General features: G+C 44.2%; 1 protein-coding gene across 1 annotated transcript; it reads right to left on the bottom strand.

The window, feature by feature from the left end:
- Positions 1-1,479: 1,479 nt before the first annotated feature.
- On the bottom strand, positions 1,480-21,147 carry LOC122926322. The gene is made up of 7 exons (XM_044277695.1): positions 20,948-21,147; positions 11,934-11,955; positions 7,781-7,843; positions 6,851-6,906; positions 5,743-5,781; positions 5,488-5,597; positions 1,480-2,216 (listed from the first exon to the last, which is right to left on the bottom strand). The coding sequence occupies exons 1-7, from the start codon at positions 21,145-21,147 to the stop codon at positions 1,906-1,908; spliced, it is 801 nt and encodes a 266-aa protein (XP_044133630.1). The 3' UTR covers positions 1,480-1,905.
- Positions 21,148-24,412: the final 3,265 nt, after the last annotated feature.

Below are 24,412 nucleotides of genomic sequence, written 5' to 3' on the forward strand. Positions count from 1 at the left end.
GTTTATAAGGCAAGAAATCCCACTTATTAAACCTGAAGGGGCACACCTGTGAAGTGAAAACCATTTCAGGTGACTACCTCTTGAAGCTCAACAAGAGAATGCCAAGAGTGTGCAAAGCAGTAATCAAAGCAAAAGGTGGCTACTTTCAAGAACCTAGAATATGACATATTTTCAGTTGTTTCACACTTTTTTGTTATGTATATAATTCCACATGTGTTAATTCATAGTTTTGATGCCTTCAGTGTGAATCTACAATTTTCATAGTCATGAAAATAAAGAAAACTCTTTGAATGAGAAGGTGTGTCCAAACTTTTGGTCTGTACTATATATATATATATATATATATATATATATTTTAAAATTTTTACAAACTTTTTTCTTCTTTTGTTTATACTTTTTAATAGTTCCCCTAGGGATGTATACCAAGCAATCATTAGATTGCTTCTCTAATAGATTCAAATTCTTTAGCAGCGGCAGCCGTGCGAGCAGCAGAAGCGACGCGGGTGCCCGGTAGTGAGGCAAGTACAATCTATGTGGTGGGCATTTGGTGGAAGCAGCATTTTTGGGGATAACCCCTTTTACTCTTTCTTGGGGGAGCATAGGAAAAACATCAAGACTACCATTGAGTGCCATTTTTATTTAACTTACAAGTGATCTTCTGATTGCTTCTATAATGCACGGTACTTCTTCACCAGTACAGTATATTATACTTTCAGTACTATACTGACAGACAATCTATCAAGCTTTGCCTGGTAGGGCCTACACTGTAAGCAGACCTGGGAACCTTATTAGTCCTCTGACTATCATGCTGTCACAGGCACCCGCAAAAGAGGTGAGCTTCCCCACTTAAATCCACTTAGATGCCACTGTCACTATTGGCTGCAGCATCAAAGTGGTTCAATGGCCAGGATCGGTGCTTCTGGTGATTTGGATCTTTAGAGCAGGAGCCTGGCACTCATGTGAAAGCCAAGCTCCAGCTCTACACTGCAAGGGAAACTTGTGCAGCCAAAAAAAGTCAGTCCAGCCTAAAGCTCCTTAGTGACCACCATAAAAATGCCTTCGGCGGTGACTAAGGGAATAAACAGGCTGTTTGTTACCGATGGCTACCATCCGTTTACCTGTAGAAATATATGTTGCTGTCACTCTGCCATTACTGATTCTGTCTTAGTGTTAAAGAGCTTAAAAGGGGTTGGTTCCAGTCCAAGGAGACCACATACATGACTTTCCAGGACAATTTGGAGAATGTTGGTTCCGGTCAGATTACCCGTATTAGGACCAAATAGACTGATGAATGTATTGATAGAATTGAACCTGATATGAATTTCAGGGAATTTGCTTATCTCTAGTAAACAGAAGCTAACTGTGATACACTCCTGGGAGATGCATGATGGTCACATGTGATGAGTTGCTGCCCACAAATACAAGGGGAACAGACCAGAGCTGCAGAGATGTGAGTATAGAAGCTAAAAAGAGTGAAAATTACACTGGAGAGCAGCATTTTATTCTTTTTGTATTGATATACTTAACATAACGGGCCACATTTGTATTTGTTGGATAGCTCCTTTTAGAAGTAATAGTCACTATAAGTACTGTACAGGTATATGTTGCTGAAAGGAACTGTGTTGGGCTGGAACCACTGTGCACATTCACTGTCTCTCCTCAGCCCTCTCTTTACCTCTTCATGCTCTCGCCATTGGGGTCCACCAGATGCCTTTTTCAATCTGGGTGGCCGGGATCTGGTCAGAGATGCTGAGCGTTTTGTGAATCAGTGTGAAGACATAAAATCAATGTCTGCAATCACTTTATTTATATCAGACATCTCTCCTTATAATAGGATGAGGTCACATAAGATTTTGACAATTGTTAATTAGACACACATGAGACGGTTTAAATGTTGTATCTACTTTAGGGGAGATCCCGACGAAGAACACATCTGTTGCTGTTAGGCAGGGACACATAGCCGCTTTTACAGACGCACTTCTCAACACAGACTGCTGCGCAAATTTGATGAGGGGAGCAGGGTCTGCCGCATGAGATATATGTTGTGTTCCCGCTGCAGAAATCACACTTTTCAATATTCACACATTCACCTAAGCCATTATCTACAGTGCCGCTTCCACAGACACATCCTGGAGATCTCGCTTTAGGGCAGTCAGGCTTCAAGTTACTACAGGTTGGTGCACAGGACTCATATACTTTGCCTCCTAAACATAAGGCTACAAAAGAAAAAAAAGAAGAATAATTAAGAACAAGTAAAAACAGTGTTATCCCTTCACGGGGGATATTTGTAGCATCAGTTCCATTCAGCTCAATAAAGATGAATACCAGATGCAACTCATGGCAGGAGAGGTGATGGTTTTGAAAGAAAGCAGCCATGGTTATGTAATCTAGTCCAGACCCTTATCCACCACAGAGGCTTAGCGGTCACATATTGGTTGGGCACATATTACTGCTGAGGTCCGTCAATGGCTGCACCAGTGCATATCACCATGGATGGTTCACAGAGGAACAGAAGGAGCATATACCGGAGCCCCATTACTGGAATAGAACAGCATTGACTAACTTAATGGGTTTTTCTTTACTTTCATTTAGACACTTTCTCAGCCCTGGTTTACATTTTGTACCTAAAAAAAAACTATGAACTTACAAAATAATGTATTTATTAAAGGCATCCAATGTACAGTATGAATATAGAATGAGTTGAAAGTAACCAAAGAGCAAGGAGGGTTTGTTAATCTGGAAGTACAGTATAATCCGAGGATACTCCAGGTGCCGCCAGACAGTAATCAACAGCCAGGTCTTCACAATGGAGAGGACTACGTCGGTAACGCTACTCTGAGATACCAAATGTGTGATGTCGCCAGGTGCAGAAAGTTAATTTGGTCAAATCAGGGGCGTATATAGAAATCATTGGGCCCCATAGCAAACATTGGGCCCCCTACTCCGCCCACTACCCACTCCTGGCCCATTCCACCACCTGCCCTGGCTCCTCCCCTGCCACACACCCATTGTATTCTTACTGACCCAAAGAATGAAAGACACAGGTCAGTTTTGCCGCAAGGGGAACTTCGCAGTAACAAAACCCGTAAAATGGTGGAGAAATTGCGTTTTTTTTTTTTCAATTTCACCTCATTTGGAATTTTATGCCCACTTCCCACTACATTACATGCCATATTAAATGGTGGCATTAGAAAGTACAACTTGACACGCAAAAAATAAGCCATCATATGGATATGTGATAAAATTATGGCTCAAGGAAGATAGGAAAGAAAATTGAAAATGAAAAAAATGAAAAAAACTCTGGTATCCTAACGGTTAAAGAAGTATCCAACCAATATTATGCCCCCAAAAATACATACAGGTAATACTTATGCTCGGGGGGTGCAGCCAATAGCAGCCGCAAAGGAAATGAGCCTCCTAGCATCACCCGTGATGCTAAGGAGGCTCGTTCCCATTGTGGCCTGCTATTGACTGCCCCCCACATCTCCGGATATTTTCATTCATGCTATTGGGGGGATGCAGTGGAGGCCGGGTGGGCATCAGTGACATGGGTGTCGGGAGTGGGCTAAGTATTCTCTGTATGTGGTGCCCTGGCATTTTGGGGGGCATTATAGGGATTGGATAACCCTATTAACTCCTTGCTGCTGATGCTTTTTTCTCAGGAATAATAACTTTAGAGTATAAGTTGATATCGCTGTCATAACGTGCAAGAAATAAAGGCATGAGCATCATGTGTTATGCACAAAAAATATCATCTATTACACGTTACACACCAAAAATGTTGTTAAACCTTGCACACACCAGTAACTCCACCATATAGTGCTTCTCCCATACACTATGCACAAATAATAACAACATATGCTATACAGATGAATAATCCTGTTTATACAATGTACACCGATAAAGCCACCATATCCTGTACATATACTGGACACCGTGGGACAGGGCAGCTACTAACAATTTTTTGTCCCATTATTGCCACGAGGCACTGTTAGAGGAGGCAGATGTCAGGGACTGTCTCACGGGCAAGCTGCCACCCTCACTCCCTGATGATGATGAAGCCCCCTCTTCCCCTGGCTCCCACGTGTGATTGGCTACATCATCATCCACTACTGTCTGCTCGTCACTTATGTCACCCTCACCAGTCTCATGGCCACGTCCCTTACCACTCTCAACACCTACTCCCATGCAACTCTCATCGTCGCTTCTTGCATGCCTACAGGAGGAAGCAGCAGATCTCTCAATATCTGCTGACTGTCCTCAATCAGCTCTTCCTTGCTGAAAAGTGGAGCAGAGCCAGCAGCATACAATACTTCCCAAGCAGAAGGAGCAGAAATAGGCAAGTTCAGGACAGGTAAGGGCACAGAGCTTGTTCCTGGGCCATGCTAACTAAGTGTGGTGTCAGAGGAACCCACAGACGCCTGGCTGTGGTTGTCTGATGTCAGTTTAGATGATTTTGAAGACTGAGTCAACCATTCCAGAACAGTAGGATCGGTTGTCAAAACACGACTATCAATGTGGACTCCCCAGTTATATTACACAGGTTATTCACCTCAATTTGAGACTTAATGCGTAATAGAATTGCTTATCTATTAAACAAATGGCACCATTCAATTAGAAATCTCTGTGCCCTACACAGGATCTCTTTAGATTACAGAGCATGTAGTGTGCTGTAGTCTCCCTATGCTCTCCATACAGTGTCTGAAAATTTTCCCTACACTGTCCCTTCACTGTCCCTGTAGTCTCCCTATGCTCTATCTATAGTGTCTGGAAACAATCCCTACAATCTCCCTACACTGTCCCTGTAGTCTCCCTATGCTCTATCTACAGTGTCTGGAAACTCTCCCTAAAATCTCCCTACACAGGGGATTGATGCAAACTGCATCCTATGGATCTCTTTAGATTACAGAGCATGTAGTGTGCTGTAGTCTCCCTATGCTCTCCATACAGTGTCTGAAAATTTTCCCTACACTGTCCCTTCACTGTCCCTGTAGTCTCCCTATGCTCTATCTATAGTGTCTGGAAACAATCCCTACAATCTCCCTACACTGTCCCTGTAGTCTCCCTATGCTCTATCTACAGTGTCTGGAAACTCTCCCTAAAATCTCCCTACACTGTCCATATCCTAGATTATACTATTAAAAGCTTTGTAAAACACTTTCTCTAGCACTTGTCATGTCTCTCCCTATGCTCAGTTCACTGTAAAATGACGGAGACCAGGCAGGAAGAGGCTTTTTAAAGGGCTGTGACATCACAGCGGCTGGCTATTTGCTGATTGGCTGGCTGAATGGCATTATGGGTGATCCCTTGTTTCCTGGCTTCTTATTTTCACTTTATAATGTGTGCAGAAGTGATTTTAGAAACAAAATCAGATGTTACCACGAAGTGCAAGGAAATTAGGAATTGTGGCAAATCAAATTTTTCCTGAAATTTAAATCAAATTCCAGTTTGTTTACTCCGATTCACTCAACACTAGACATAACTCACATGATGAAGTGACCACTGGGATTTTGTAACTCAGTAATTCTACCAGCTGGGGCCTCTCCATTGTGAAACCCCATCCGCGGATTAGTGTGTCCCGCACTTCCCTTGGGTTTCTGTAGGAAGAACCGAGAACTATATATGGAGAATATATATGGTGAAATCTAAGACTTATATAGTAACAGTTAAAATATAATGTATAATATCACATGGAACAAAACGGAATACAATGAACAAGTCTTTATCGGGTTAAATCCTTACGTTTGACTGATCGTGCAGCAATGAGTGGGAGGAGAACACCTACAAAATAAAAAGGAAAAATTATTGGTCTGTACATTCTACAGAAGAATCCAAAGAATATACAATTGCAGGGTTTATAAAGAAACTGGTTCTGTATATTGTGGTGTAAGCAATGCAACAAGATGAAACAAATTAGTAGGACTAGTGAGGTAGCCACTACAATGGTGTCTGGACACCATAGGATCCCTCATTGAACGATAGCTAGGTATCCACAATACCATTGCCTATCATGATGCAGACATCGACCATAGTCTGTAATGGGAAGGTCTATGTTTACACTTTAGTAGATGGTATTGACCTAAGGAACATCATTATATGTCGCTACAATGTAGTGAGTTTCACCAAACAGAGATGATTTTGTGGGTTGCACCTTTTGAGGACAATCTACTTGGTGCCACTGCTGTATTACTTGCTGGTCCTAGCCAGCACTGAGGAACATTCATCAGCTTCAGAAACATACAGAGGCAAGGGTAGCGTTGTATGTAGCTGATTGGTGTTATTTAGTTTATCAGATAAATTGTGCTTGAGATTGTGCTGATATATAGGAAAGATCTATGGCACACCGCTTATGTCTGTCTTCACTGTCATCAGTTGACATACATCCTGCCTTTCTTAAACACATGGACTACAGATCCCTTGATAAAGGTCATACATGACCGAAACGTCGGGAGCATTGTAGATATTCCATGCTATGCCTTAAATAAAACTGGATGTAATGTGACACAAAGTGTTAAAAAATGAGTGAATAAAAAACCTTTAATATCATCATAAGCAGTGTGCCATAGATCTTTCCTATATATTGACTTTTCTCTCAATGAGCACCCACCTAAAAGAAAAGGGTGTGCAGATCTCAATAACCAATAGAGATTGTGCTGAGACTTCCTGCTCTGAAAGGGAGAGAAAGAGCTGCTACAGTCTGACATGTAAACTGTTCATTGGTCATCTGCAGAGACCTCACTGACAATGAAATACTAGTGATATAAAAAGTAATAATGGATGCGCTTTCAGGTGGATGGGTATTGCAGTAAGACACCATAGTTTACAGATATATATCATATGTGCAACTCACCCAGGCATATAGACAGCAATGCGATGGCTCGAGTCATGTTTAGCTGAAACTTTTTCCTGTAAATGATAACTTAAATTGATTATAGTGATAAACATTATCAGAGGTCTGTAGATATATTCACAGGATTCATACACTGTCTGTTCTTGAACCCAGTTGCGTCCTCACCCCCAACACACACACCATGATGGCACATTGAGTAAATCTATTGACATGTTCAAAATGTGACAATCCCTTCTCAGAATGAAGTCACCACCACAATCAACTGATCGATGTGGGTGCAGCTACTTTAATCAGTGGTGATTGACATTTATCTCTAGTGGAAGCTCCATGTGTTTCCCTGCAGTGGCCACCTTAGGAGAAATGTGGTTCTACATGCCAGACTTTCAAATGTATAGGCAACCATGTAACACATGGTCAGAAAGAGTTCATTATGGTGGAAAGAAGACTTTAAAATACATTTTTGCTCTGGCACATGTTCCATGAGATCCATATGCCCCAAATGAACGGAGGAATCTTTTAATAAAGCAAGAACATAAAAGACAAGTCAGCTATGAGGGGGACTCTGTTGCAGGTTGACCACATTTGGATTCCCATAGACAATGCTTTCTCAGCAAAAGTATCTTCCTTTCCCTCATTTCTCCTAGAAGGGGGTGGTAAAAAAAAAAGCTCCATGTGCAGCCCCAAAGTGATGCCCCACTGAGATGACAGAACAGGGATGCTCAACCTGCGGTCTTTCAGTTTTTGCAAAACTACAACTCCCAGCATGCCTGGACAGCATACAGTTATTAGGACATGCTGGGAGTTGTAGTTTTGAAACAGCTGGAGAGCCGTAGGTTGGGCACCCCTGTGATAGAACATTCCCATAGAATATTCTTTTCATATTGGGCCAATTATATCTTTTATGGATAAGAGAAGAAGCTTTGTACCTACCTGGTTGATGCACGTAGGATGATGAGTATGGTCTTCTGGTGATGCAGAGATACTACTGGTGCTCTATTATATACACATCGAGGGTTAAGGTGTGTTCAGAATGTGACCTGAGATCTATTATTGTGTATAATGTGTAATACGACAGTCATCCGAAGAGATGGCGCAACTTTATGCAAATACTGTACCTTTACTCTAAGCTAATGTTATAGGTGTACTAGCAGAAGGACCCGGCTTCGCACGGATGTATTTCATCTATTTCATTTAATGTCTGTGTGTGTTGTTAAAAGATAAGGACAGTATCCCCCATAACAGTGACCTATACTGCACCCCGCCCCCTTAACAGTGAACTCCACTGCCCCTCACTCCTTAACACTGATCCCCCCACAGTGCCCTGCCGCCTTACAATGGGATGTCTACAGCAGCCCATCCCCTTAACTTTGAGCTTCACAGCAGCCCACCCCTTTAACAGTGAGTTTCCCAGCACCTCACTCCCTTGACACTGACATTCTCAAGGGCACCCCCCCTTAACAGTGTCCTATACAGCACCCCACCCCTTTAACAGTGACCTTCACAGTGTCTGTCCCTTTAACAGTGACCTGCCCAGTGCCCGTCCCTTTAACAGTGCTCTCCACAGTGTCCATCCCTTTCCCAGTGAACTCCACAGTGTCTGTCCATTTAACAGGGACATTCACAGTGCCCCCCGCCTTTAACAGTGACCTTCACAGTGCCCATCCCTTTAACAGTGACCTCCACAGTGCCCGCCCCTTTAACAATGACCTCCACAGTGTCCACCCCTTCAACAGTTACCTCCACAATGCCCGCCCCTTTAATAGAGACCTCCACAGTGCCCATCCCTTTAACACTGATCATCACAGTGCCCGCCCCTTTAACAGTGACCTCTGGAGTTGCAGCCCCTTTAACAGTGCCAGCCCCACACGACGACATGTGTTATGCAGCATTTTGTCTCAACAATTTTTATAATGATAGGCACTGCGACATGACAGTCACAAAAAAATCCATCCAAGATGGATGCATGTAGCAGTGTAGTTGTGCTCTATGTGTCGTGCGACTTGGGTTGGCTGGGTTGTTATGGAAACCTGGAGTAAAGCTGTGTGTGGAGGGTAAGGTCCTGCGAGCTTCTATTGGCTGATAAGTGACATGTGACCGTGTGTAGTTGGAATATAAAGAGAAAGACTTGCAGGCTTGTATTGGCTAATGCAGGTCATTGTTTGGGAATATCTCGGGAACGGTACGTCCTAGAGAGCTGAGACCCCACAAGATTTCTTTCCAGGTAGCAAAGGATGTGTATACCAAGTGTCGTTGAAATCGATGGTTGCAGTTTTGAGTGATCGCGGAAATTACATACATACATATATACATACGTCCTTCTTTATATATATAGTTTACAAAACAACCTCTGTACATAAGGCCTAATAGTGTAAATAGAAGTCATAATTGGGGGGGAAGGGGGTAGAATCCATTTCTTGCTTTGGAGGACCCAGCATTTCATTGACTGCCTTTCATTAGAATGTCCTCTAAGCGATACCACAATTCTACTGTCCAGACCTTCTCCTATTGATATTAGCTGATCGTCAGGGGTTTCTGAAGCTGGACCTACGTCGATCAGCTGATGCCAGGCCAGCCCCAATACAGTATGTAGGGTGCAATCTGCAAAACAAAGAGATGCATGGATGGCACATCTGCATGCCGTGCGTGTCGCTGGTGGATGTGTTTATAAATAGATCAATGCATGGATGTGTGATCCACATGTTCTATCATAGAGAGGGAGTAGAGATACATTCAGTATTTTGTAGGCCTCTTATCCAAAATCTCCCAGCATTCTCTGCTTGTTTAGTGTCTGCAACGGGAGTCCTAGGGTGCAGCTCAGGAGTAAAATACAGGATATAACTAAGGATCACTAAAGGATGTCATATGTACACAGTGACTTTACTAACAGAATAGTGAGCACAGCTCTGGAGTATAATACAGGATATAACTAGCAAAATAGTGAGTGCAGCTCTGGAGTATAATACAGCATGTAAGCCAGGATCAGTACAGGATAAGTAATGTAATGTATGTATACAGTGACTCCACCAGCAGAATAGTGAGTACAGCTCTGGAGTTTAATACAGGGGTAACTCAGGATCAGTACAGGATAAGTAATGTAATGTATGTACACAGTGACTCCACCAGCAGAATAGTGAGTGCAGCTCTGGAGTTTAATACAGGGGTAACTCAGGATCAGTACAGGATAAGTAATGTAATGTATGTACACAGTGACTTTACCAGCCAAATAGTGAATGCAGCTCTGGAAGATAACACAGGATACGTCATGTAATGTATGTACACAGTGACTCCATGGATAGGATAGTGAGTGCAGCTCTGAAGTATAATAAAGAATGTAACTCAGCATCAGTGCAATATAAGTAATGTATTGTACCGTATGTACACAGTGACTCCACCAGCAGCATAGTGAGTTCAGCTCTGGAGTTACAGAATGTAGTTTCTGTGTGATTGATAGCTGACCCACAGGCACCAAGTGCTGAGGCAAAATCTTAGGCACAGGAAGGCAGTGTATGTGCTATATTTTAAATGGTCCAAGATCAGAGCAGGCAAAAAAGGGTCAATACAGAGGTCAGGCAAAGGTCAGATCAGGCAGCAGAGTGTTAAAATCCAGTAAACAGACACAGGTCAGTACAAGGGCAAACAATGAAAATTGGCACATCTCTGCAGGAACTAGTGGATAATTGCTCAGGCACCTTTCCTCAATGAAAACTGCCATAAGAACTTCAGGAATGCAGCCATTGGCCAGCAATGATTAGGGTGTGCTTGCGCTGGCCGTTTAAAAGCCGATGTAAACGCACACGACCTACATGCAAAAGATGAGTGGCCTCGCAAGGAAGTAGGCTACAGCCTGTATAGAGGCACAGAGCAAGCCCAACCGTTACAGGAGACAGTGGAAGATCGGTCTGGGCTGCCTGGAAAGTGAGCAGGTCAGCTACAGCCACAAGCCGCCCCTGTCACAAGGAACAGTACAAGTTCAGAAATGTATATATACAGTGACTCCACCAGCAGAGTAGTAAGTGCAGCTCTTGAGTATAATACAGCATGTAACTCAGGTTTAGTTCAGGATAAGTAATGTGATGTACATGCACAGTTACTTCACTGGGAGAATATTGAGTGCAGCTCTGGAGTATGATATAGGAAGTAACTCAGTATCCGTGCAGTGAAAGTAATGTAATGTATGTACAAAGTGATTCCACCAGCAGAATAGTGAGTACAGCTCTGGAGTATAATACAGGATGTAACTGAGGATCAGTACAGGATAAATATATATATATCATCCTGAGGACAGCCACAAGAAGGAGGAGATGGGACCAAATACTTTACTGGAGCAGATACTTATAGAGTGAGGCATTGGATGGTTTGAACCACCAACACTAGTGAAGAGTAGTAGGCAAAATGATAGCCTTCCCCTTTAACACTCACCATTCAATTCAGATAAAGAAGGATAGTCTCAGTTTTATATTTCAACAATTAATTCATTTGCAGACATGCATTATTTTTTTTTTATGTGCATCTGTTTAGGAGCAGTTATAGACACTCACACACTTCAACTGTATACATATATTTATTTGATTGTAATTAATATTAGAAAATTTAAAAGTCACATTTTCAGCAGTAGTCATTAGTAGGAAAGTACAATATAAATATCAATTATAGAGTAATATATTGTAATTACGTGTTACCTTACAAGATTAGCTTGTAGAACATCTTGTCGTAATACTGAATACATAGCTCGAGAAGAGCGGCAAATGACTCATATGATAACACATAGAAAATATGGGTTACTGCTTTTGATTAGGGCAGTGCCAGGGGTGAGTAAGAATTTTGTTCTCTGGACTTGCTGGTCTTTTACCTTTTGACTTGGTGGAAGTGAAATCTATAACTGCATTGGATATACATTAGTGTTGAGCGAATCAAACTCCACAAAGTGGAATTTGATCCAAAGTTCAGGGAAAATTAGTTTTGTTGCGAAGCCGAATTTCCTCGTGCTTCGTAGTAGTGAAAAAACATGTGATGGGGGGATAATACAGAAACAAGCAACAGTAAGTGAGGGGTTAATACAGAAAGCAAGCCACAGTCAAATTACCAGGAGTTCCAATGCAGTAGTACTGAGAAGAGAAAACACAGGAGCCATGAGAAACAAAATCACAGGCAATTGCAATCGCCTCCAATCTGGAGCTTAATATGCACTGTCTAAGCAAAAGTAGTTTAGAACAATAAATGGGTGTCACCAAATAAAATTGACATACTTCATGGGAAGACATTTCAATTCAATTCTCTTCAAAGAAAAACATTCCGCTGAAAGGAACTAGTAGCCAAGTTATTGTTATAAACATAGAGTATACCTGTAATTCTGTAACTCTTCTCAGTATTAAACTGATGCAAAAACCAGTGGAAGAAGGTGAAGGATAATTAGACTTTGCTTGATTCAGCCATGCTGTGTTTGGTCAACTATCTCATATTGACCATTGTATAATGTTCAAGCTCACTTGTATGAAGTAGTTCATGTTGGCATATTCCCATCTTTGTATTAATTAGGTGTCTTGTAAATCCTCTCCTGAGCCAAGCACCGAGAAGTAATTATCTTTATTTCTACATGTGCCTGATGGGACCTTGAAGAAATATTATTGTGAGAAACAGAAGATCACAACCCTTTTAGTGTGGCTTTGACAACCAGCCAACATTTGACAGGTTGGCCAATCAGATTTAAGACACTGAGCCATTAAGGGCTCTGGCTTGGCATCCAGTAAGGGAGAGTGGAGGGTATATGCCAGGAAATACTAGGTCAGTGCCTGTGATTGTGTATTGTGTCCTGGCTTCCTTATGTGCTTTACTGCATTCTGATGACCCTGACAACAGTGATGTGTTTTTATGCTTTCTCTCTAAACTCTGTATCTGCTTGTTAACCCGCTGCATACCAAACTCGGCTTATGCAACTAATAGCCCCTTGTCTTCAAATTTGACTATCTTTGTACCCTTCTGTTTTGAACTTCAGCTTGTTTTACTTCTAACCTCTCGTCTGCTGATTTGACTGTATTCTTTCCTTCCTGGTTTTAATCTTGACTTGTTTACTTATTCTCTCTGCTTTCTGTCACTTTACTCTGCAGACACAACTTGGGTCCCTAACAATGAAATCCATCCTGTTTTGCAGCAGACTCTGGTGAATACTAAGGAGTAGCCTAAGTCTTCTTCTACATGAGCGATACAGATTGTGTCAGGATCTGTTCAGGAAGAAACTGATGGATTTGCACGCATGTTCAATCAGTTGTGTCTGCGATTGCATCCAGTGTTTGCGATTTTTTCTTCCAGATGTTATTCAGATTGAATGCGTTTTTCACACCCATGGAAAAAAATTGAAGAATAACAATCGACTGTACATCTCATAGCAAAAATCTGTGAAAAATGCATTGCATCTGGATGCCTTCTTTTTTTCACACAAGACTTATTCTCATGAAAAACTTACAATATAGAACATGCTGCGATTTTTTCTGAACCAGTGAAGATCAGTAATGAATACTGTAATGCTCATGTGCACAGACCCATTGATATAAGTGGGCCAGGATTCAGTCTAGATGCTATGCGTTCATCCAGACAGAAAACTCGCTTGTGCGAAACAGCGCAAAGGCCTGTATCAGACAGATTTTCTGACCAATCATCTTTCCACCTTATCTGGACAATTGTTGGCTCGTGTAAAGGCAGAAAGTTGGGGCTCATCATGTCTCTTCTGCAGGTAGATCTGCAAGCCTGGGCCTTCTCCTCGAACATTTTTGCGCCTGAACTTTCATCTGTAGAAACATTTTTTGCAGCTTTAGGACGTTCCAGATCGGATCGATGTAGCTGAAGATAGTTTCCACACCTTTCGTCAGGATCATCGCCCTGTCGAGAAGTTTTGTTCTGACTTTAGAAGATGGTCAGTAGCCAAGAACCTTGCTTCCATTTTTTCCAAGGTCTGTTGGAGATACTAAATATCTTCTGATAAATTGTTTACAACCCATGTCCTTTGAGGAGGTCATGACTTTAACCATCTAACCTGACTGACATCTAAGAGAGTTCAAGAAGCCGGTACTCCATTGTCTTTCACTTAGTCTAAACCTAAGACCACTCCTGAGTAGAGCTGAGCGGACATCTGGATGTTCGGCAGGTTCGGCCGAACTTGAAAAAAAAAATTCGGGTTCGGAACCCGAACTTGACCCGAAGTCAATGGGGACCTGAACTTTTGAGCACTAAAATGGCTGTGAAAATGTCATGGAAAGAGCTAGAGGGCTGCAAAAGGTAGCAAAATGTGCTTGAGAGCATGGCAAATGCTCTGCAAACAAATGTGGATAGGGAAATTAATAAAAAAGAAAAAAAGATCTTAAAAAATAAATAAATTTGGAATGATGTAGGGGGAAGAGGTTGAGGAGGCGGTGAATGGGTGGATGTGGCCGTGAAGGCTCACGTGGCGGTCTAGGTGGAAGCTGCGGCGAAGGAGGAATAGGTAGCCAACACAGATGTGTGTTATTTTGCATTTTTACATAGGGGTATCCCCCAAAATATTGGGACATATATAAAAAATAAAAAAAAAAGGAATAAGTGCACTTGAGTACAAGGATGGATGGTTGAGGCTGTTAGAACTATCTATATTATCAACACTATCAGTCAGTACATGTAGGCATGTGCACAGGTACTGTTCCACCATGTTGTTCAAATGCTGCCTCTTGCTAACACGCTCCATATCAGCAGTTGGGGCCGGTTGTTGCGGCGAGGTGACAAAGCTTTTCCACATGTCGGCCATGCTAACCCTGCCTTCTGAGGTGCTGGCGCTGACACAGCTGCGTTGGCGACCTCTTCCTCCTCCCCTGCCTTTGCCTTGTGCGTCCACTTGTCCCCCGGCATCAGTCGGAATGCTCTCAGGAGAGCGTCTACCAGCGTGCGCCTGTAGTTGCGCATCTTCCAATCACGCTCCAGTGAGGGAATTAAGGATGGCACATTGTCTTTGTGACGGTGATCCAGCAGGGTGGCCACCCAGTAGTCAGCACACGTTAAAATGTGGGCAACTCTGCTGTCATTGCGTAGGCACTGCAGCATGTAGTCGCTCATGTGTGCCAGGCTGCCCAGAGGTAAGGACAAGCTGTCCTCTGTGGAAGGAGTATCGTCTGCGTCCTCCGTATCCCCCCAGCCAAACACCAGTGATGGGCCTGAGCTGCGTTGGATGCCACCCAGCTGTGAACATGCTTTATTCCGATCCTCCTCGTCCTCCAGTAGTGGGCCCTGGCTGGCCAAATTTGTACCTGGCCTCTGCTGTTGCAAAAATACTCTTTCTGAGCCACTTCTAAAAGACTGGCCTGAAAGTGTTAGAGATGACCCCTCTTCCTCCTCCTCGTCCTGGGCCACATCCTCTTCCATCATCTCCTCTTCCATCATCATGTTTTCTCAAGGAGACATAGAAGTGGTATTGTAACGCTGATAATGGCATCATCGCCACTGGCCATGTTTGTGGAGTACTCGAAACAGCGCAACAGGGCACACAGGTCTCGCATGGAGGCCCAGTCATTGGTGGTGAAGTGGTGCTGTTCCGCAGTGCGACTGACCCGTGCATGCTGCAGCTGAAACTCCACTATGGCCTGCTGCTGCTCGCACAGTCTCTCCAGCATGTGCAAGGTGGAGTTCCACCTGGTGGGCACGTCGCATATGAGGCGGTGAGCGGGAAGGCCGAAGTTACGCTGTAGCGCAGACAGGCGAGCAGCGGCAGGATGTGAACGCCGGAAGCGCGAACAGACAGCCTGCACTTTATGCAGCAGCTCTGACATGTCGGGGTAGTTGTGAATTCATTTCTGCACCACCAAATTCAGCACATGCGCCAGGCAAGGGATGTGCGTCAAACCGGCTAGTCCCAGAACTGCAACGAGATTTCGCCCATTATCACACACCACCAGGCCGGGTTTGAGGCTCACTGGCAGCAACCACTCATCGGTCTGTTGTTCTATACCCCGCCACAACTCCTGCGCGGTGTGGGGCCTGTCCCCCAAACACATCACTTTCAGAACGGCCTGCTTAAGTTTACCCCTGGCTGTACTGAAGTTACAGGAGGTGGTAGAAGAGGAGGAGGTGGTAGAAGAGGAGGAGGAAGCCGAGTAGGAATTGCCCTGGCAATTTAGGGGCCCAAATGTGTGAGAAGTACTTTGCAATCAAAATGTGTAAAAAATGACCGGTGAAATCCGAAAGGTGCACTTTGGAATATGTGCCCCTTTTCCCACCTAGGCTGCAAAAAAGTGTGACACATCTGGTATCGCCGTACTCAGGAGAAGTTGGGGAATGTGTTTTGGGGTGTCATTTTACATATACCCATGCTGGGTGAGAGAAATATCTTGGCAAAAGACAACTTTTCCAATTTTTTTATACAAAGTTGGCATTTGACCAAGATATTTTTCTCACCCAGCATGGGTATATGTAAAATGACACCCCAAAACACATTCCCCAACTTCTCCTGAGTACGGCGATACCAGATGTGTCACACTTTTTTGCAACCAAGGTGGGCAAAGGGGCACATATTCCAAAGTGCACCTTTCGGATTTCGCAGGCCATTTTTTACACATTTTGATTGCAAAGTACTTCTCACACATTTGGGCCCCTAAATTGCCAGGGCAGTATAACTACCCCACAAGTGACCCCATTTTGGAAAGAAGACACCCCAAGGTATTCCGTAAGGGGCATGGCGAGTTCCTAGAATTTTTTATTTTTTGTCGCAAGTTAGTGGAATATGAGACTTTGTAAGGAAAAAAGAAAAAAAAAAGAAAAATCATCATTTTCCGCTAACTTGTGACAAAAAATAAAAAATTCTAGGAACTCGCCGTGCCCCTCACGGAATACCTTGGGGTGTCTTCTTTCCAAAATGGGGTCACTTGTGGCGTAGTTATACTGCCCTGGCAATTTAGGGGCCCAAATGTGTGAGAAGAACTTTGCAATCAAAATTTTTTTTTTTGCATAATTTAGCGGAAATTGATTTTTTTTTGTTTTTTTCTCACAAAGTCTCCCTTTCCGCTAACTTAGGACAAAAATTTCAATCTTTCATGGACTCAATATGCCCCTCACGGAATACCTTGGGGTGTCTTCTTTCCGAAATGGGGTCACATGTGGGGTATTTATACTGCCCTGGCTTTTTAGGGGCCCTAAAGCGTGAGAAGAAGTCTGGAATATAAATGTCTAAAAATGTTTACGCATTTGGATTCTGTGAGGTATGGCGAGTTCATGTGAGATTTTATTTTTTGACACAAGTTAGTGGAATATGAGACTTTGTAAGGAAAAACAAAAACAAAAACAAACAAAAAATTTCCGCTAGCTTGGGCCAAAAAAATGTCTGAATGGAGCCTTACAGGGGGGGGGGGGTGATCAATGACAGGGGGGGTGATCAATGACAGGGGGTGATCAGGGAGTGTATATGGGTGATCACCCCTCTGTCATTGATCACCCCCTGTAAGGCTCCATTCAGACGTCCGCATGATTTTTACGGATCCATGGATACATGGATCGGATCCGCAAAACACATGCAGATGTCTGAATGGAGCCTTACAGGGGGGTGATCAATGACAGGGGGTGATCAGGGAGTGTATATGGGTGATCACCCCTCTGTCATTGATCACCCCCCTGTAAGGCTCCATTCAGACGTCCGCATGATTTTTACGGATCCATGGATACCAAAACACATGCGGACGTCTGAATGGAGCCCTACAGGGGGGTGATCAATGACAGGGGGTGATCAGGGAGTGTATATGGGTGATCACCCCTCTGTCATTGATCACCCCCTGTAAGGCTCCATTCAGACGTCCGCATGATTTTTACGGATCCATGGATACCAAAACACATGCGGACGTCTGAATGGAGCCTTACAGGGGGGTGATCAATGACAGGGGGTGATCAGGGAGTGTATATGGGTGATCACCCCTCTGTCATTGATCACCCCCTGTAAGGCTCCATTCAGACGTCCGCATGATTTTTACGGATCCATGGATACATGGATCGGATCCGCAAAACACATGCAGATGTCTGAATGGAGCCTTACAGGGGGGTGATCAATGACAGGGGGTGATCAGGGAGTGTATATGGGTGATCACCCCTCTGTCATTGATCACCCCCCTGTAAGGCTCCATTCAGACGTCCGCATGATTTTTACGGATCCATGGATACCAAAACACATGCGGACGTCTGAATGGAGCCCTACAGGGGGGTGATCAATGCAGGGGGTGATCAGGGAATCTATATGGGTGATCACCCGCCTGTCATTGATCACCCCCCTGTAAGGCTCCATTCAGACGTCCGTATGTGTTTTGCGGATCCGATCCATGTATCAGTGGATCCGTAAAAATCATGCGGATGTCTGAATGGAGCCTTACAGGGGGGTGATCAATGACAGAGGGGTGATCAATGACAGGGAAGTGATCAGGAAGTCTATATGCGTGATCACCCACTTGTCATTGATCACCCCCCTGTAAGGCTCCATTCAGACGTCCGTATGTGTTTTGCGGATCCGATCCATGTATCAGTGGATCCGTAAAAATCATGCGGATGTCTGAATGGAGCCTTACAGGGGGGTGCTCAATGACAGAGGGGTGATCAATGACAGGGAAGTAATCAGGAAGTCTATATGCGTGATCACCCACTTGTCATTGATCACCCCCCTGTAAGGCTCCATTCAGATGTCCGTATGCGTTTTGCGGATCCGATCCATGTATCCGTGGATCCGTAAAAATCATACGGACGTCTGAACGGAGCCTGACAGGGGGGTGATCAATGACAGGGGGGTGATCAATGACAGGGGGGTGATCAGGGAGTTTATATGGGGTGATCAGGGGTTCATAAAGGGTTAATAAGTGACGGGGGGGGGTGTAGTGTAGTGTAGTGTTTGGTGCGACTTTACTGACCTACCTGTGTCCTCTGGTGGTCGATCCTAACAAAAGGGACCACCAGAGGACCAGGTAGGAGGTATATTAGACGCTGTTATCAAAACAGCGTCTAATATACCTGTTAGGGGTTAAAAAATTCGGATCTCCAGCCTGCCAGCGAGCGATCGCCGCTGGCATGCTGGAGATCCACTCGCTTACCTTCCGTTCCTTTGAGCGCGCGCGCCTGTGTGCGCGCGTTCACAGGAAATCTCGGCTCTCGCGGGAGGACGCGTATATGCGTCCACCCAGAAGAGCAGGGCCGCCGGCAGGACGCAATCCTGCGTACGGCGGTCCTGAGGTGGTTAAATAGAGGCTGGGTCACATGCTGCAGTTGGACAATCACAGCCATGCCAATAGTAGGCATTGCTGTGGTGGCCTTTTGGGGCAAGTAGTATGACGCTTGTGCAGCCTTTCAAAAAGCGCCAAGAAAGCGCCAAACACTGAACCCAAACCCAAACTTTTACGTAAATGTTCGGGTTCGAGTCTGGGTGCCGAAAAACCTAAAGTTCGGTATGAACACGAACTTTACAGTTTGGGTTCGCTCAACTCTACTCCTGAGTCATCTGAGGAACCCATGTATTTGCAATCCACTTTGTCTTTCTAGGTTCAGAGAATATTGTAGGGACAATGGGGATTCAAGAACTGCACCAAAATCATATGATGTTAAACACCAGCGCCTAGGTGATTCTCAGGAAGAACACCTAAATGGGTGGGTATTTCCAATTTATTGTAAGAGACTTCTTCTGCCTGTTAGTATTCCATATGTTATCTATTATCTTATGTCATCTATTTATTGTGGGTCTGCAGCTAATCTTCAAAGAACGCTGTGGTGGCGATAAATGGGCCATAATCCCTTCGGCCACGACTGCATTGGTTGGAGGAGAGAACTTTTTGTTCCACTCAGAACATACCCTTGGCTTGGGGCCTATTGTCTGGCGGTGGCTGGGGTGCCTTTGATGGTTAATGGTTGACATGGTGCAAGACAGGAGGGCAGGTTTCAGGGGGCAGCGGATTATGGAGGCAATGACCCGACTAGCAGGCTATGACACACAACAGGCTCTTTACTGATAATGATGGTTGGCACAGTGCAAATGTAAGCACAGTTCTGACATATATAACAATGCAGAGTATATGGGTAGGCAGTAGGATAATCGTCTCTTGCCCTTTTTCTATATATATTGTGAGGGGTTATGCTCGGGATCGCCTTCACCGGGGTCAAAGGCCACTTGTCTGTTCCATCCAATTCAGCTCAAACAGCGAGGAATAAGCCGACTTGTAGCCAGGTTTATTGATAAGGTTGCAAATAAAATAACAAAACAGCAAAAGAAAACCTTGCCTGTCCGGCACTTACTATACATAAGACGTCCCTGTCTACCTGCTGGAGGGCTTCTCCCTCTCAGCTCACAAAACAAGACTTTCAGCAACCTTTTAGTCATGTTTGGCTTACACACCCCAGGCAGAGAGAGACTGACTGACCTCCTGGCTCTGTTATATCCCCACCCTCAGTGCTGCTTCATCAATCATCTCATAGGTGAGAGTCTTCCACCTGCTACTTCAGATAGGAGAGGAATCTTGGGGAAATATACCTCCATTCCACCACCAATCCTGCATTAGTGTCACATAACCCTCCCCCTCTGCTCAGGCAAGTGGGACTGAGCAACTGAAACCAACAGACGTTGCGGCACCATATAGATGCTGTGTGTAGGGGTGACAGAGAGGTTCACATGAAGTTCCATTGCAAGTTATATCACTAGAGAAAAGGAGACATGGAACAAGATACAGTAGCATGCGATACAGTTTGGGCACTCCTGGTTAAAATTACTATTACTGAGTGTGAACAGTTAAGCAAGTTGAAGACGAAATGATCTCCTAAAGGCATAACGTTAAAGATGAAACACTCTTTTAAGCAACATCAGTGTATTGTTTTGGTTTTTTACAATTTTAGGGTCCATTCACACATCCGTACTGTATTGCGGATCCGCAATACGCCAGGCTGGCACCCCCAACAGAACTGCCTATTCTTGTCCGCAATTGCGGACAAGAATAGGACATGTTTTGGGGGGGCGTGGCCTGCTGCCGTCCATGATGGCTGCTTGGTGAGAGAGCTCCGTCACACTATACCTACTAAAGCGACTTAAGCACTCTGGCACAGGAGGAATTGCGCTGACATAACATCTCATACCTCATTAATGTCATGATGACCAGGAAGAAAACCGCCAGACCGGGTCTCCGTCGCCTCACAGACTTCTTTTCTACACAAGAGTCTGATGGCTTCCCGCCATTGCGAGCAGCAGCATCGCCATCAGAACAGGGGAATGACAAATGTGCGTCTCCCACATCCAGGAGATCTTCTACATCGTCGATCTCTAACAGCGGTGTCATGGTGGGGTGGAATGAAAGACCACAAGCGCTGCAGTTACCCAGAATGAGAGACACTGAAGACCATGTTGCTTCCGGGCCTGAACGAGGGGACTCTATGATTAATGTACCGCCGGTGAGTGACAACATAGCTGGCGTGGTAACAAGCAATAGCAACCCCACATATAGGCCCCAGTCTCTTGCAGCAGCTGCGGTTTTAGATCCACTACAGGACTTTAATTGTTCTAACCAAACAGTATCGGAAAATTCTCTGAAAGCTATGATGACGGCGGTTCACCACTCACTCACATCGCAGCTACAACAAGTGGCCGCATCCATTACATCTTCTATAGATGATTTGGGTTCTAGAGTGAACCACATCGAGAATAAAATGGGGGAATTAACAAGCTCCCACAACGATCTTCTTGATGCCCATTATTCTCTGGAAGATAAGGTGGCAGGGCTGAGAGCCAAAATGGCTGACCTAGAGGACAGAAATAGATGCAACAACTTAAAATTCAGGGGGATATCAGAGAAGATTCCCCCAGCTAACTTACAGCAATTCCTGGGAGATATGCTGAAAACGTTATTCCCAGACAAAGATCCTAAGATGCTCCTGATTGACAGGGCTCATCATCTACCTAAACCTAAACATCTACCAACTTCGGTGCCCAAAGATGTTATTGCACGTTTCCACTTCTACTGTGTGAAAGAAGATTTAGTCTCCTACATCAGGAAAAACCGCAATTTGCCAGCTCCATTTCAGGACATTCAGATATTTGCGGATCTTTCACAAGTTACACTTCAAGCCAGAAAGCAACTCTCCCCAATAACCAAATTATTGAGGGATCTACAAATCCCTTACAAGTGGGGGTTCCCGATGCAGCTCTTGGTTCCTAGAGATGGGAAAACTTTTGTTATTAAAAACCCTGAGGAGGGAGATTCTCTACTAAAAGCTTGGAATATTAGTAAACCTATCTCGCCGGCTCCAGCAAGAAAGAAAAACACCGCCCATGTGACCCCAGAGTGGACCTCAGTGGGGGATTGAAGCTGAAGTTACTTCCCAAGATGTCCGTATATTCATTTAGCCAAATAACCGTTATCAATAGGGATAGCGGAATAAGGCCGAACTGTTGTTCCCCATAGTATCTGGTCTTGGTTGATTTTAACCCCTTCTAGACCAGACCCATTCGGTCTTGATTTAATAACCTATGCTTATCTTACAGGTTGAAGTTTCTTTTTATTTCTTATTTTTTCTTTTAATGTTAGATTTTTTTGCCCCTTATGCTTTTACTTTATGTTTCTTAGATGGTCTTATATTTGCGATACTCTTGGTACTTCAGACACGACTAGTAATGTTTCCAATATGTATCCAGCTCTCCGATAAAGTACATTTTAATGGCAATTAAGGTAATGTCTATTAATGCTAAAGGATTAAACTCCCCCTATAAGAGATCCTCGCTCTGGAAGGATGTTCGATCCTCACAGACCGATATTTTATGTGTTAAGGAAACACATTTTGTGCACAACAAACACCCAGAATTTTCAAATAAAGGTTTCTCCACTACGTTATTAGCCAACTCAAGTAAGAAAAAAGCAGGAGTGGCAATTGTGGTGAAGGACTCCCTAGGTTTCCAGGTTAAGAAGGTGTCAATTGATGAGGGGGGACGTTATATCTTCTTGGTAGGATTGGTTGGTGCGGTGACACTGACCCTGGTCAATATATATGCACCCAACAAATCTCCCATAAGATTTTTAAATAAAGTCTTGAGGAAAACACGTAATATTCAAAAGGGATATCTATTAATATGTGGGGACTTTAATCTAGTACCAGATAAATTCCTAGACTCAACGGGTCCTAACAGATTAACGACCCCGGCTTTGGGGCGTTGGTTAAGAGATAATCAATAGAGTTGAGCGAACACCTGGATGTTCGGGTTAGAGAAGTTTGGCCGAACTTCCCGGAAATGATCGGGTTCGGGATCCGAACCCGACCCGAACTTCGTCCCGAGCCCGAACCCCATTGAAGTCAATAGGGACCCAAACTTTTCGGCACTAAAAAGGCTGTAAAACAGCCCAGGAAAGGGCTAGAGGGCTGCAAAAGGCAGCAACATGTAGGTAAATCCCCTGAAAACAAATGTGGATAGGGAAATGAATAAAAATAAAAATAAAAAAAATAAAAATTAACCAATATCAATTGGAGAGAGGTCCCATAGCAGAGAATCTGGCTTCACGTCACCCACCACTGGAACAGTCCATTGTCATATATTTAGGCCCCGGCACCCAGGCAGAGGAGAGAGGTCCCATAACAGAGAATCTGGCTTCATGTCAGCAGAGAATCAGTCTTCATATCATAGCAGAGAATCATGCTTCACGTCACCCAACACTGGAACAGTCCATTGTCAGATATTTAGGCCCAGGCACCCAGGCAGAGGAGAGAGGTCCCGTAACAGAGAATCTGGCTTAATGTCACCAGAGAATCAGTCTTCATATCATAGCAGAGAATCATGCTTCACGTCACTCACCACTGTAACAGTCCATTGTCATATATTTAGGCCCAGGCACCCAGGCAGAGGAGAGAGGTCCCGTAACAGAGAATCTGGCTTCATGTCACCAGAGAATCAGTCTTCATGTCATAGAATAGAATCAGGCTTCACGTCACCCACCACTGTAACAGTCCATTGTCAGAAATTTAGGCCCCGGCACCCAGGCAGAGGAGAGAGGTCCCATAACAGAGAATCTGGCTTCATGTCAGCAGAGAATCAGTCTTCATATCATAGCAGAGAATCATGCTTCACGTCACCCAACACTGGAACAGTCCATTGTCAGATATTTAGGCCCAGGCACCCAGGCAGAGGAGAGAGGTCTTGTAACAGAGAATCTGGCTTCATGTCACCAGAGAATCAGTCTTCATGTCATAGCATAGATTCAGGCTTCACGTCACCCACCACTGTAACAGTCCATTGTCATAAATTTAGGCCTCGGCACCCAGTCAGAGGAGAGAGGTCCCGTAACAGAGAATCTGGCTTCATGTCAGCAGAGAATCAGTCTTCATATCATAGCAGAGTATCTGGCTTCACGTCACCCAACACTGGAACAGTCCATTGTCAGATATTTAGGCCCAGGCACCCAGGCAGAGGAGAGAGGTCCCGTAACAGAGAATCTGGCTTCATGTCACCAGAGAATCAATCTTCATATCATAGCAGAGAATCATGCTTCACGTCACTCACCACTATAACAGTCCATTGTCATAAATTTATGCCCCGGCACCCAGGCAGAGGAGAGAGTA

This window comes from Bufo gargarizans, chromosome 2 (genome assembly GCF_014858855.1).
Source record: "Bufo gargarizans isolate SCDJY-AF-19 chromosome 2, ASM1485885v1, whole genome shotgun sequence".
NCBI classification, from domain to species: Eukaryota; Metazoa; Chordata; class Amphibia; order Anura; family Bufonidae; genus Bufo; species Bufo gargarizans.

Excerpts from the sequence above, each read along its gene's own strand:
- LOC122926322 (XM_044277695.1), bottom strand. The coding sequence starts at position 21,147 with ATGACACCGCTGTTAGAGATCGACGATGTAGAAGATCTCCTGGATGTG. Across the intron at positions 7,844-11,933 it reads CTACTGCATTGGAACTCCTG|AGCACCAGTAGTATCTCTGC; the intron begins GTAATTTGACTG and ends TGTATATAATAG. Across the intron at positions 6,907-7,780 it reads ATCCTACGTGCATCAACCAG|GAAAAAGTTTCAGCTAAACA; the intron begins GTAGGTACAAAG and ends TATCATTTACAG.